This window comes from Lynx rufus, unplaced genomic scaffold, assembly GCF_022079265.1.
Source record: "Lynx rufus isolate CCGP_SWC_20201006 ecotype Redwood Valley unplaced genomic scaffold, mLynRuf1.p SCAF_9, whole genome shotgun sequence".
Taxonomy (NCBI): domain Eukaryota; kingdom Metazoa; phylum Chordata; class Mammalia; order Carnivora; family Felidae; genus Lynx; species Lynx rufus.
In genome coordinates this window covers 109,153,569-109,168,256 of record NW_025814897.1, presented here as the reverse complement: position 1 = coordinate 109,168,256, position 14,688 = coordinate 109,153,569, and the positions used below count along the sequence as shown (strand labels likewise).

The window sequence follows — 14,688 nt, the reverse complement described above, 5'->3', positions numbered from 1 at the left end:
AGGCTCTACTTAAACATGGCAGGCTTCAAACCATTCAATGGATGGATCAGAACAGAATTCCTAAATGTAGTATGTGCTGTTGTCTAAATCTAAAAACTGCCTCGCAGACACGGTGCTTCTTTTCCATGGTAGAAGGTGCAAGGTACGATAACTGTAGTCCATTGTGTGACTATTCCACAATTTGTTAATCCACTCACAAAGGATTATTACTGACGGACACTTAGGTCGTTTACAGTCTTCTCATATTATAAAAAAGCTAGAAACATCTTTGTACATTTTGTGAAAGCATTTTTAAAAATTCATTTTTGGAAAATACATAATAGTGAACTTGCCGGTCATAGAGTGAATGTAGATTTAACTTCACAAGTGCCAAACAGATCCCCAGAGTGGTTGTACCATTTTATGTTCTCACCAGCAAGAGTTCAAGTTGCTTCACATCCTCTTTATCATTTTATGTTTTAGTCTTTTTATCCTAGTATGTGGGAAGTGGTATCTTATTGTAGTTTTAATTTGCATTTCTTTGATGACTCTTAATGAATACTTTTTGTGTGTTTATTACCATTTATTTGGATATCTTCTTTTGTGACGTTTCTGTTCAATTCTTTTGCCAACTTTTATTGTTTCTCTTTTCATCATTGATTTGTAGAAGTTCTTTATACTCTAGAGACGAGGACTTCCTTGGATGTATGTGTTACACATATTTTTCCCTGAGGCCTATCTAGTTATTTTACTAATAAGTCCCAGAAAGAACATATGGAAAGCATAGAGGAAAGGTAATATATTTAGAGATAATGGACACAAAGTTTTCACAGCTGAAAGGAAGGACAGGTTTCTAATAAATAAGAGAATAACAGCAACCTTCTCAACAAAGGAAGCCACAAGACAAGGGAGTAGTGATAGCTGCAAAGCACTGAGAGAAAATAACCAAGTTAGAATTGTGTGCTTACCAAAATTATCCTTCAAGAACAAGGGTAGAGAGGTGCCTGGGGGGCTCAGTCGATTAAGTGTCCGACTTCGGCTCAGGTCATGATCTCATGGTTCGTGAGTTTGAGTCCCGTGTAGGGCTCTGTGCTGACAGCTCAGAGCCTGGAGCCTGCTTCGGATTCTGTGTCTTCCTCTCTCTCTGCTCCTCCCCGACTTCTCTCTCTCTCTCAAAAATAAATAAACACCTTAAAAAAAAATGAGGGTAGAATGAATGTATTTGCATATAATCAAAAATTAAGAGTTCAACAGCAGGAAATCTGTTCAAAGACCTTTTATTTTTTTAAACATTTTTATTTATTTTTGAGAGACAGCACGAGCAGGGGGTGGGGGAGGTGGGGGTGCAGGGTCAGGGTGGGGGGCAGAGAGGGAGACACAGAGTTCAAAGCAGGCTCCTGGCTGGGTGGCTCAGTCGGTTAAGTGTCCGATTTCAGTTCAGGTCATGATCTTGCGGTCCATGAGTTTGAGCCCCTCATCAGGCTCTGTGCTGACAGCTCAGAGCCTGGAGCCTGCTTTAGATTCTGTGTCTCCTTCTCTCTGCCCCTCCTCCACTCATGCTCTGTCTCTCTCTTTCTCTCAAAAGTAAATCAACATTAAAAAAAATTAATAAATATATAAAAAAATAAAAAAGAAATCCTTACATGTAGACATATATAATTCTGTACTTATGAGTTAATGTAATGGTTGCTTTTAAATACTCCCTAAAATGGAGCAAAAAAAAAAAAAAAAAAACCACCCCAGGAAAGTTGATAACTTATGTAAGCTGAAGGATGGGTATGTGGGGGGTTAACTATGCCAGTCTCTCTAATACTGAATGTATGTGAAAATGTTCATAATTAAAAGGTTAAAATAATTAAATAAAATCTACTGAGAAAACAACAGCCACAGTCAGTTTCACTGGTGAGTTTTACCAATTGTTCAAGGAAGAAATCATTCCAAACTTAAACAGACTCCTCAAGTGAATAGAAAAGGGGAGATTTTTCCTCCAATCTTTCTGAGGCTGGTACAATTTTGATACCAAAATTACACGAAGCCGGGGGCGGGGGGAAGGAAAATGACAGCAATTTCATTTACAAATATAGTTGCAAAACCCCCTCCTCATTTATCAGTGAATCAAGTCAGCAACGTAACACACTGATAACCAAGCTAGTTTTATCCCAAGAACACAGGACTGTTTCCTATCAGGAAGTCCACATCATACTCTACATTAACAGATAAAGGAGAAAAATCATCTGCTCTTCGCTATAGATGTGGAAAAACATTTGAAAAAAAATCAGGGTGCCTGGGTGGCTCAGTCAGTTAAGCATCTGACTCTTGATTTCGGCTCAGGTCATGATCTCGTGGCTCTGGGTTCAAGCCCGGCATCGGGCTCTGTGCTGACAGCGCGGAGCCTGCTCTGAATTCTCTCTCTCTGCGCCTCCCCTGCTCTCTCTCTCTCTCTTTTAAAATAAGTAAACAAAAACTTTTAAAAAGAAAAAAAAAATCAACACCTACTTACCATACACTTTCTTAGTAAACTAGAACGAGAAAGGAGCTACCTTAACCTGATAATGGATATGTACCCCAAATTATATATAACCTAAGGACAAATACTACAAAAATATATTATATTTTCAATAACTCCACGCATTATTGGTGGCAGTTGGTGTTATTATTCTGAGAATGTTTTGTGTACAATGTGAAATACATCAAATGAGTAATTGGTCGATGTCATTGAGAACAGAGGTATTTATTTATTTATTCCTTTATTTATTGTGATAAAATATACATCATATAAAGTTTATCATTTTAACTATTTTAAGTGTACAGTTCCATGGCATTAAGTATACTTATATTGTTTTGCAACCATCACCACCATCCATCTCCAGAATCTTCCCACCACCCCCAGTATAAATTCTGTCCCCATTAAACACTAACTCCCCATTCCTTCCTTTCCCCAGCCACTGGTAACCATTATTCTACTTTCTGTCTCTATGAATTTGACAATTCTATATATAAGTAGAAGCATACATCTTGGGGAGGGGGGAGGAGCAGAGAGAGAGGGAGAGAGAGAATCCCAAACAAGTTCTGTGCTGTCAGCACAGAGCCGGACACGGGGCTCAAACCTATAAACCATGAGATCATGATCTGAGCCAAAATCGAGACTCGGTTGTTTAACCAACTGAGCCACCCAGGTGAGCCCCCCGCCTCCACTATGCTTTCTTCTAAGAGCTTTATGGTTTGGCTCTTTAAGTCTTCAATCTATTTTAAGTTAATTTTTGTATATAGAGTAAGGTTAGGGTCCGACGTCATTTATTGAAGGTGGATATCCAGTTTTCCCCTCACCATTTGGTAAAAAGACTGTCCTTTCCTCATTGAATAGTCTTAGCACTCTTACCAAAAATCATTCAACCACATATGTGAGAGTTCGTTTTTCTATTTTTTTGTTTTCTATCTATTCCATTTCATCAATCTATGTCTGTACCACATGGGCTTGATTAGTATTCTTTTGTAGTAAGTTTTGAAATCAAGAAGTCTTACTCTTCCAACTTTGTTCTTCTTTTTCAAGATTGTTTTGGCTATTCAGGGTCCCTTGAGACTGCATATGAACTTAAGGATGAATTGTTCTATTTCTGTAAAAAGAGAAATGAGATTTTTTTCTAACACTGGAGAAATATGTAAGATGATTGAGGGTAAGTTAAGACCCTGTAGTCCTAAATTTAAAAAGGAGATATCAGTATGAACTCCTAATACATTTTATATTATATATATAGCCTAACTGTTCATTGAAAAGATCTACAATGACTAACCCAGTACAGTAAGGGATCAGTAACTACCCCTAGCACTCAGGCTGTGGTCTCTAAATACCATTTCCCACTAGGAGGAATGAGGACTCTTCAGAAACCTTCCCAATTCCAGATCTTAGACACTAGAATTGCGGAACTGTGTCAAAAGGACTGAAGAACAAAATTGAAAAGTTTTCCACTGGCCAAAGATGGAACAATTTAAACTTCAATAAGGAAAACAATAGATCAAATATTAATAGATCAAAATGCATCAAATATGTTTAAACCCATGCATTAAGAGCTTTTTTAAGACTGGCTATCTTTAAAAACAATTTTTTTTAAGTTTATTTATCTATTTTGAGAGAGAGCACAGCTTGAGCAAGGGAGGAGTAGAGAGAGAGAGAAAAAGAGAATCCCAAGCAGCCTCCTCGCTGCCAGCACAGAGCCCTACACAGGGCTCAACCCCATGAACCCCTGAGATCATGACCTGAGCTGAAATCAAAAGTGGGAGGTTTAACCAACTGCACCACCCAGGTGTCCCAATATATGTGAATTTTAAAAAGAAGATCATGCAAGGATCAATGATTGTGTGTCATTAACCAAAGATTATAAGTAATCACTTCTGTCGACCTGAATGCCTCCTTCTCAAAAGTGAGCTGACTCTTCAAATCCGGGCCCAAAACAGGAGAAACTGAAATGAGTGGGAGGGGTGGTTAACTGTTTTCACTTTTCTCTTCCTGTTTTTTCAGAGCCTGGGAAAGCAAGTCAGAATTTCCAATCTTTTCCAATTCCCACATGATTCCCTAATTTAGAACGAGTTCAGTCTTTCTCCATCTGGGGAAGAATCTACCGCCTGCCTTGGAGCATCTTCGTTTGGGGAAAAAGCCTGGTGGGGGGGGGGGTTACTCCAGCCTCCTCCCTCACCCCACAAAAAGGCCTTGAGCTTGGCCTTGGGGACTATACCTCCGCGGAGAGGTCACAGGAGGGTTAATTAGTGGAATTGCTTTAGCAGATGGTTGGACCCTAGCAGTAGGCCCTGAGGAGATGGGCGGGGGAGGGGGGTGCAGGACTTGGCGGGTTTAGGTGGCCCCAGGGGTCTGGGACCTTCCAAGACACAGGCATCAGGCTATAAAGACAAAGCTCCTCGGAAGATTTACCCTTGGGCGCCTCCAGCCCTACCATCGCCCCGGGGGGAGGGGGGGCGCTGGGGGCCTGGGACCTGGGGCTGACAATGTGAATGAACCATAAACGCGTATGAACCTTAAACCTACTAGCCCTCGGTCCGCCCTCGCCGGCGGGAGCAGATGCGGCGCAGTGTCCTGGTCGCCCCTTGCGTTCTGCAGGCTCCGTGAAGCCCACGGTCCAAGCACTGCCAGGTGGAGAGGTCCGGAAGTTCCCCTTTGCCCCTGCTTTGTTAGATTGGCGTGAGTGGCTAATTAAAAAGTGCTTCTGCCGCGACACCACCAAGAGGCACCTTTGGCGATTAGGAAACTTTGCGGAGATCAGCCACCTGGCCTTTGCGGGCGAAGCAGGCCCGGGCCTTTCCCCGCGCAGGGCGGGCAGCCGCAGCCCAGCAGCCCTGGCTGGGCTCCAGACCCGGCCCGGGTGACATCACCCAACTCCTCCGATCAGCGGGAGGGGGCCCCGAAATCCCCTAAAAACATTGTGAGTAATCGCTGGGCCCGCCCTCCAGGCGGGGCCTGGACCCGGGAGGCAGCCCAGCAGCCCCGCCAGCCTCGAGAGTGGCGTCGGGACGAGCAGCCTCTTGGTCCCCGGAGCGGCGCGCTCTGGTTCCCAGACTCCGGCGGCGGCGGCGGCGGCGGCGGCGCGCGCGGCCTCTCAGACTTGAGCGCGGCGCGCGCCTGGCCCCGCGCGGGTGGCGGCGGCCGCGGCGGCGGCGACGGCGGCTGAGCGGCGCAGCGCGCAGGCGCGGCCGGATTCCCGGCAGTGACGCGGCGGCGGGCGCGCGCGGCGCATTTCCGCCTCTGGCGAATGGCTTGGCTGTAGCGCGCGCTGCGGCCCCAGCTGCGACCCCGGCCCCGCCCCCGGGACCCTGGCCATGGACGGTGAGGGCACCCTCTGACCCCGCGGGGTGGCCGCGTCGGGGTCTCCGGGACGGCGACGGGAGCCCCCCGCGCCGCCTTCCGCCCCTTCCTGCGCCGACGGGCGCTGCGCAGGGAGCGGCCGGCCGGATGGTGGCGCGGGGCGGGGCGGGCATGGAGGGGTCTGACTCAGTTTCCCCTTTAGGTGGCGGAGACTTGACTCAGTATCCTCTGGCGGGGGAGGGGGGAGGGGTGGCTGTGAGCTTTGACTCAGTTTCACCCCGGGGCCGTGGGGGCAGTTCCGACTTGGTTTCCTGGTCAGGGGAGAGACTGTGTCTGACTCCGTTTCCTCTCAGGATGAGGTGTGGGAAGTGCCCTCCCTTAGTTTTCCTTATGGAAGTAGGAAAGGCCCCGACTCCATTTCCCTCCGTAAAGAGAGGACGCTATACCCAGGGTTCCCTCGCGAAGCAGGTGCTTCTGCCTTCTTTACCCCTTCTCCTTAGTTTCACCCGCAGGTCCCAGGGAACAGGCCTTGACAAAGTCTCCTTCGGAGGGAGGGAGCCTGGCTCCATCTCCTCTCCGTGGGGAAGCAGGCCCTCCCTGGTAAGGATGGGAAGTGGGCTTGTGCTGACCCTCGTCTCCCTCCCCTTTCAGACCTGTTTCCCCTCATCTTCCCGACTGGTAAGTGGACCAGCCTTTCCCAGTGACTGGGGAGGAGCTCCCCAGGGTTAGGGGCAAGGAGGGCAGCCGGCTGACCGGGGCTGGTCCGTGTCCCCGCCGCAGAGCCGGCCCAGGCCTCTGGCCCTTATGTGGAGATCATCGAGCAGCCCAAGCAGCGGGGCATGCGCTTCCGCTACAAGTGCGAGGGTCGCTCCGCGGGCAGTATCCCCGGCGAGAGGAGCACGGATACCACCAAGACCCACCCCACCATCAAGGTCAGCATGGCTGTTAGCGGTGGGGTGGGGGGCACAGAGAGGGTTTGCGGGAAGGAACTGTGGTAGGCTTGCTTCCGGGCCCCGGTGCAGTGTCTGGGAGTTGGGTCTGGAATTCCTGAGTTTCTAGATGTTCTCTGTACTTTGAACAGATCAATGGCTACACCGGGCCAGGGACAGTTCGCATCTCATTGGTCACCAAGGACCCCCCTCATCGGCCTCACCCCCATGAGCTGGTGGGAAAAGACTGCCGGGATGGCTTCTATGAGGCTGAGCTCTGCCCAGACCGCTGCATCCACAGGTGAGCTCCTGACCAGCAGGGTGTGGGGGTGGGGTTGGGGTGGGGGGACAAGAGGCAAGGCAGTTGTGTAGCTGTTACCGTCTGGACAAGAGACCGAATTCCTCACTCCCAGCTCTGCAAGCAGATACCCTTGGTCTTGGAGTTACATCTCCAAGATGTTTGTGCATCTCCACTGTCAAGTAGATAAGAGCTCTGTGGGCTAGGGCTGGATCCCCAGTCACCTCAATACCTGAGATAACTTCACAGATGAAAATAAAACAGTGTTAGGTTGGAAGAATAATCTACTGGTGGAGGGGAGGGAGGTAGGAGAGCCAGGAGGTCAGGAAAGGCCTCTCACTTAAGGCTTGAATAGTGAGAAAGAGCAAAGAAGCATGGAAAGAACATTCCAAGCAGAGTGGACACATGCAAAGGCCTCAAAGTGGGGGTGAGTTTGGCGTGTTTGGAGAACAGACAAGAAGCCACTATGGCTGAGGGCAGGGAGCCAGCAGGGACCGTGGCCAGGGCCGGGTCGCAGGGCACAGGTGCTTTTCAGCCAAAGTAAGGAGTGGAGTTTCTTTGCAGCACAGGAGGAAGCCATTCGAGGGGGTAAAGCACAGAGGTGATCTCGTGAGTGGGGGGAGGGGGGCAGCCTGGGCAGAGACCCTGGGACTGATGCCTGGTGGGGGACTCAGCTTCCAGAACCTGGGGATCCAGTGTGTAAAGAAGCGGGACCTGGAGCAGGCCATCAGTCAACGTATCCAGACCAACAACAATCCCTTCCAAGGTGAGGGGGCGAAAGCCTGGGCCTGCTTGAAGCACCCCCACCCTCTGTCGCCCCTCTGAAGCCACCTTCCCTGCACCTCTCCCTCATTGGCCAACAGTCATAGTGCAGACGGAATCTTGCTGCCCATTCAGTACACACTCCCATTTTACCATTGGGGAAACTGGGAGCCGGTGAGGGGACATGACATCCAGGGTCCCATGAGGGTCATACAGGTCAGTGATGGGTCTAGAACCTTGTCTCTCTCCTGCTTTAGGACTCCTACTGTTTGACACACCCTCAACTAACCCTCCTGGCCCAGAGCTCCCTGCCCCCCTCATTCCCTGCCATGCCTCCCAGTCTCCTGACCATGTGCTTTTGTGGCAGTTCCCATAGAAGAACAGCGTGGGGACTACGACCTGAATGCGGTGCGGCTCTGCTTCCAGGTGACAGTGCGGGACCCGGCAGGCAGGCCCCTCCGCTTGCCACCTGTCCTCTCGCATCCCATCTTTGACAACCGTGAGTGGCCGGGGTAGCCGTGGAAGGGAGAGGGGGATGGGCCTGTGAGGAGGAAGGGGGTTGGCTGGGTATGGCCTGCGAGAGGAGCTCTCGCTTGGTTCAGGCATCTTGTGGATTTGTCACCTCTTCTGTGTCCAGCTCTGTGCTGCCTGGGGGGACAGGGCAAAGGAGACCCGGAGCTGCCTGTGAGGTGTCGCTTCTAGGTTGGCAGGGAGTCGATGCGAGACAGGCATTTCCACTACATGATGGGAGGATAGTGTGCCCGGAACGGTACTAACGACTCTGGGAAATGAACTCCCAGGAACAAGAAGATGTTACCAGAGTAGTAATTCAATGATGAAATCTCATAGGAAGTTCACAGATGATTTGGGCCAATGTTGATCAGTTGCAGCCTTTAATCAAGTAATCAGCAGGATGAATGGGAATAAAAGGGCCCTGGAGCCCCAAGGACAGAAAACCAGGATGAAGTGGAGGTCAGGAGGGAAGGGTCTGTTACCAAGCAAACTGGGTCTTGAAGGGTGCTTGGGTCTGATGGAAAAAGAGGGTATGTGACCAGATTGGTTCCCCCAGACTATAAGCTCCACGAGGGCAGAGATGATTAAGTTTTGTCGTGTTTTCCGTGCGTGGAACAGTGCTGGGCACATAGTAGATACACAGTTGCTGAATACGTTGGGCTGAGGGGTCCTGGGGACGGTGCAGCCTTGGCTGCGGAGGTGTGGTCCGCAAGCTCTGAACAGCCTTGACTCTGGGATGGACAGGGATGTTGCATCCCCTGCAGGCCAGTCCCGGAGACCTGCGACGGTTCAGGGCTTCCCTCCTTATTCCCACGCCCTCAGGTGCCCCCAACACCGCGGAGCTCAAGATCTGCCGAGTGAACCGAAACTCTGGGAGCTGCCTCGGGGGGGATGAGATCTTCCTGCTGTGTGACAAGGTGCAGAAAGGTACACACCAGGAAGAGGGCTGGACTCTGGAACAGGAGGTGAGGGGCAATGCTGAGCGGAGACGGTGAGTGTCAGGAGACTGGCTTTAAACACTCCCCCTAATGCCTCGGGGGCAGCAGAGTGATGTATCTTGGGAAACAAGTCTCAGCGATTGTGGGGGGGCGGGCAGCGAGCCGTATGAGTCGAGCATGGTGACCCACATTGCTCCCCATCTCCCGCAGAGGACATTGAAGTGTATTTCACGGGACCAGGCTGGGAGGCCCGAGGCTCCTTTTCTCAAGCTGACGTACACCGACAAGTGGCCATTGTGTTCCGGACACCTCCCTATGCCGACCCCAGCCTGCAGGCCCCCGTGCGTGTCTCCATGCAGCTGCGGCGGCCTTCAGATCGGGAGCTCAGCGAGCCCATGGAATTTCAGTACTTGCCAGACACAGGTACACAGCTGGGGAGGGAAGCAGCAGGACTGTCGTCTCCAGCCAGCAGACGTGAGGCTAGGGCTAGACGTCTGGGGCTGTAGTAGTGGGTCAAGAACTGGAGTCAGGGCAGGGATTTATACAGGAATCAGATTCTCTTTCTTGCCTCAGTTAGTAGTAAGGATCCCTGAGATTGGCTGAGTCCTTCCATGTTTGCTCCTATTCCAAGCGTATCAGTGAATTACCTGATTTTGTTCCCTCGTGAGCTTTTTGAGGTAGAAGATGGCATCTAAGTTGTCTGAGGTCACATAGATAGTGAGTGGCAGAGTTAGTATTTAAACTCAGGCCATCTGGCTCTAGGGTCCTATTGCCAGGCGATGTGTCTCGTCACTCCCACGTAGCCATGATCTGGTCAAGGCTTTCGGGCATCTGACCACATTAGGAACAGCCAGAATGATCTTCGATCCAAAGCCCGTCGTCGAGCCTGAGAGTGTTTTCTGTCCCAGGAGCAGTCTGATAGAGTTTGGAAAGCAACCCCCGAAATAGCTATCGGTTCATTCCACAAATAGTTATTGACACCCACGTGGTGTCAGGGCCCGTGCCAGGTATTGTGAACACAAAGACGAATGAGATGTGTTCCCTGCTCTCCAGAAGCTCAGTCTCATGAGAAAGACAAACACGCAGGACAGATTCTTAAGTGACAGAAAGACCTGTAAAACAGAGGGAGGTGCGTGCAAAGAGCTGGAGATGGCTGCATGGGGCAGGAGTGTTTTAAGGTGGAGAAGGCCCCAGAAGCACATTCTCCAGGTAGGTGGACAGACACCTGGAGGCGCAAGGGCGTTGGAGGGTGCCCATCGCATTTGGGGGCAGCCTTGTGGGAGCTGTCGGCGGGCACTGAACAGGTGCTGGCAGGAGGGCCTCGAGTGTCAGACTCAAGGCATTCATCCAAGATTTCATCCTAAAGACAGTGGGGAACCACCAAAGGTTTAAGAAGGAAGGGACACGCGTGGATCTGGAAGCTCACTCTGGCAGGAATGTATAGAGGATCCGAGAGGGAGAGACTCCAGGCAGGGAGGCTCTTGTGGAAGATGCCGTAGTCCGGTCCGGGAGAAGACGTGGTGTGAACCTTGCAGAGCCAATGGCAGAGGAAGACAGTCTCCTCCACCGCTGTCTCCCTTGGGTGCCCTCCGCCCCCAAGCCCTTCTGTCCGACACACACTAAGCTGAGTCCCTCCTCGGGACCTGCGCTCCAGCTGTTGCCTCTGCTTGCAGTGCTTGGATCTCCACATGATGGGCCCACACTGGTGTTTCCATGGCCACCTCTAAGCTCGACTCCACAACCTCACTTCCGGTTCTGTTACATCAGCCTGTGTCTCTTCCTTAGAGCTCCTGTCACTTGTATGTGGTTGTGTCCCTGTCCCCCTGTCATGAGGATGTCCACTTTGGGGGGAGCAGGAGCCTTTGTCTGCTTACAGCCGTACCCCCAGTGGCTAGAATGGAGCCTGCACATGGTGGGTGTTGGTAAACGTGTGTCGTGTTAGTAGATGGTGGAGAGTGAGAGAAAGGAAGATGCTGAGGATGATTCCAAGGTTTCTAGTTGGGGTGACAGGGCAGACAGGTGGTGAGGGGCCACTGGAGAAGGAAGAACCAGGTTTTTGAGGTGAGATGATGAGGCTGGCTTTGGACTGATGGTGTTGAGTACTTTGGAGTTATCCATGTGCTCCAGTACTTAGAAAGGCAGTCCTGGAGGCTCCAGACTGAACTAGCAAACCATCAGAGATAAGAATACAAGTCCTTGTTGGTCTTTAGCAAGCCTATTATGCTGCCCCTGAGTGCAAAGATCATGGCCAGGCCTGGATCAAGGCTGGAGGTGAGCTAGGACGTGGGCAATGCAGGTAAGAGAAAAAGCTGGAGACGGCTTCACGAGGGCTCCTGTCCCCTCAGAGCATGACCCCTACTTGGAGGCACCCACGTGGCCTTTGAGGGGGGTGGTCAGATTCAGTGACCAAGGCCTTCTCAGAACGCTGTGGGACTCTCAGAATTGCGTGTCAGTGTCATGAGGCCCTTCTCATTGGCAGGCAATGTTTGGAGAAAGGGTCTTACGGAAAGGTGGTCTCGTCATCTTCCTCCTGCGGGTACTTTGAAGGCTCTGGGGATCCAGCTGAGAAGAGCAAGACCCACTTCTCCCCATTACTTTTCTAGATGATCGTCACCGGATTGAGGAGAAACGCAAAAGGACATATGAGACCTTCAAGAGCATCATGAAAAAGAGTCCTTTCAATGGTGAGAGGGGCAGTGCAGAGAATTAGAAGGTGGTGGATAGGGGAGGGGAGACCCTGGGGGCTAGGAACTGACCCAGCCTTGCCCCACAGGACCCACCGACCCCCGGCCTCCACCCCGGCGCATTGCTGTGCCTTCCCGAAGCTCAGCTGCCGTCCCCAAGCCAGGTAAGGATTTCCTGTTGCCCCACCAGAACTGTGGGCTCAACTCTATTCAGCCTGTGGCTCTGGGCTGGAGGGGGTCAGCTTTACCAGCGGGTGTCTGAAGCTTACTGTCTGTGGGGCTCACGGGGCTTAAGGTCTAGTTACCCACATCAGAGTCATTTGAGGGGGGGTAGTGAAGATGCACATTCCTCGGCCCCATCACTGACCTGTGCAATCCAGAGGCTCTGGAAGCGTGGCCCCGGAACCAGCTCACGAATTAATGCACGTTGTGGTCTGAGAACCACTATGTCAGCTAAACCCCACACTGGATGCCGCAGGAGACCGTTCAAACATGCAGTCTTCGCCCTCAGCTCTCAGTTGAATTAGGGAAGCAAAAGCTCCTCCAGCAGAACGTGCATGCTGGTATGTAGCTCACAAAAGAGCGACCAAGTGCCCTGCTTCAGGCTTTGACTCGCCGGGCGCTCACTGGGCTCATGGTCTGTGGCTTGGGTTTTACCAGCTGATCTCTGACAGCATCCCTTCCTCTAAAAGGCTGGGAGAGCTTTGCGGGCTGGAGGGCTCCACAGGAGGACGTGGGGATGGAACCGAACAGGTCAGACTGAGGAAGAAGGAGTGAGGGTGCTAGCCATGACCTTCTAGGGAGGGACCTCCTCCTAGGGACTGATCCTAAGCACTACTGACAGGGGCTGGGGCACAGGTGACAGGGTGGGTCTCTGCAGCCTTGTCTGACCCGACTCTGTCTCTCTCTCCCAGCTCCCCAGCCCTATCCCTTTACGCCATCCCTCAGCACCATCAACTTCGAGGAGTTCTCCCCCATGGTCTTCCCTTCCGGGCAGATCCCAAGCCAGACCCCTGCCTTGGCACCAGCCCCTGCCCCAATCCTGGCCCCGGCCCCTGCCTCTGTCCCGGCCCCTGCCCCTGTCCCCGCCCCTGCCCCGGCCCCAGCCCCGGCCCCTGCCCCAATCTTAGCCCCAGGCCTTGCTCAGGCTGTGGTCCCGCCTGCTCCCAAGACCACCCAGGCTGGGGAAGGGACGCTGACGGAGGCCCTGCTGCACCTGCAGTTTGACGCTGATGAAGACCTGGGGGCCCTGCTTGGCAACAGCGCCGACCCAGCAGTGTTCACAGACCTGGCATCCGTCGACAACTCTGAGTTTCAGCAGCTGCTGAACCAGGGTGTATCTGTGGCCCCCCACCCAGCTGAGCCCATGCTGATGGAATACCCTGAGGCAATAACTCGCCTGGTGACGGGATCCCAGAGGCCCCCTGACCCAGCTCCCGCTCCCCTGGGGGCCTCTGGGCTTCCCAACGGCCTCCTCTCAGGGGATGAAGACTTCTCTTCCATTGCCGACATGGACTTCTCAGCCCTTCTGAGTCAGATCAGCTCCTAAGGGGGTGACACTTACCCTGCCTGGGGTACTGGGTTGCAGGGGATTGAAGCCCTCCCAAAGCAAGCACTTATGGATTCGGGGAGGGGGGTGTGCTCCAACTGCCCCCAACTTCTTTGGGTGATGTCTTCCGGGGGGTGCATTTTATTCTTTTACTGGCAGTGTCTATCTCTCTCTCTTTTTGGAGGTGCTTAAGCAGAAGCATTAACTTCTCTGGAAAGCGGGGAGCAGGGAGGACCCAAACTCTTCCCCTATCCTGATGTTCCGCTCCCTTCTCTTTACAGGGAATTCTGGGGGCCCCCATCCCTACCTTCCAGCTTCTAATACTCTCCTAGAGAGAGGGACAGGCTGGAGCTATGGCCTTTGAGGCCACAAAGCCTTATCACCAAGTGTCTTCACATGATGGATTCACATCTTGTGCCAAAATAATGCCTGTTACCAGCCCCTCTGTGGTGCTGGCACGTTGTCCTTGAACTAACACCAGCATTTGAGGGCCTGGCCTTCTGGCCCTGCAGAGGTCTCTGCCAGCTCTCCTTGCTCAGCTGTGGCTGTAAGGGAACTGGTGGGACAACACTGGCCCTGTCCGGGATCCTGGGAGGTTCGGTCTGAGACCTCTCTGTTCTCCCTTTCCTCAAGTGCCTTAATAGTAGGGCTAGTTGTTTGGAGAGTAGGGGGGAGGGCAGGCTGGCAGCTCTCCAATCAAGAGGCTCAGTTTTTACTGAAGAAATCAAAGCAGTTGGACTCTTGCTCTTTCTATTCTGAACTAATAAATTTGTTGCCAAGCTGGCCAGAGATTCCCCTTCTTTCAGCAAACAGCACACTCTTTGCTGGTCATGTCAGGCTGGACATTAGCAATACAGAGTTGGATGAATAGTTACACTGTCATCTAGAAGCCTGCAGTCCGAGGATGTCCTTGGAATGAAATGCCCGTGGATGAAAGCAAGCAGCTAATAGGGGTGGTGTCCCAGCACAGTGAGAGCTCAGCAGGGCCCAGTGGCTGTGGGGATGGAGTAGTTTCAGGAAGAGCTTCACAGAGGCCATAGGGGCAATCAGCTTCAGGTCTTTGATAAGAGGAGGGTCAGTCCTGCAAAGGGTCCAGCCAGCGTTGGAAGGTGAGCCGGGTAAAAGATAACAATGTTGGAAAAGTTGGATGGGGCCAGGCTATAAAAAACATGAAGGACGCTGGACGGAGAGGTTTGGATTTCATCCCTTGGGTGGTTGAGGGAG

General features: G+C 51.9%; 1 protein-coding gene across 1 annotated transcript; it reads left to right on the top strand.

The window, feature by feature from the left end:
• Positions 1 to 5,710: 5,710 nt before the first annotated feature.
• On the top strand, positions 5,711 to 14,248 carry RELA (RELA proto-oncogene, NF-kB subunit). Its single transcript, XM_047070664.1, has 11 exons — positions 5,711 to 5,812; positions 6,443 to 6,469; positions 6,572 to 6,723; positions 6,873 to 7,021; positions 7,693 to 7,784; positions 8,148 to 8,279; positions 9,116 to 9,220; positions 9,442 to 9,654; positions 11,835 to 11,915; positions 12,005 to 12,079; positions 12,830 to 14,248. Exons 1-11 carry the CDS (start codon positions 5,806 to 5,808, stop codon positions 13,462 to 13,464), a joined length of 1,668 nt encoding a protein of 555 aa, XP_046926620.1. The 5' UTR covers positions 5,711 to 5,805; the 3' UTR covers positions 13,465 to 14,248.
• The last annotated feature ends 440 nt before the right edge of the window (positions 14,249 to 14,688 follow it).

What these genes read in the sequence shown, in the direction of transcription:
- RELA (XM_047070664.1), top strand. An exon ending in TCCCCTCATCTTCCCGACTG is followed by an intron (nt 6,470 to 6,571) that starts GTAAGTGGACCA and finishes TCCCCGCCGCAG; the next exon opens with AGCCGGCCCAGGCCTCTGGC. An exon ending in GCATCCCATCTTTGACAACC is followed by an intron (nt 8,280 to 9,115) that starts GTGAGTGGCCGG and finishes CCACGCCCTCAG; the next exon opens with GTGCCCCCAACACCGCGGAG.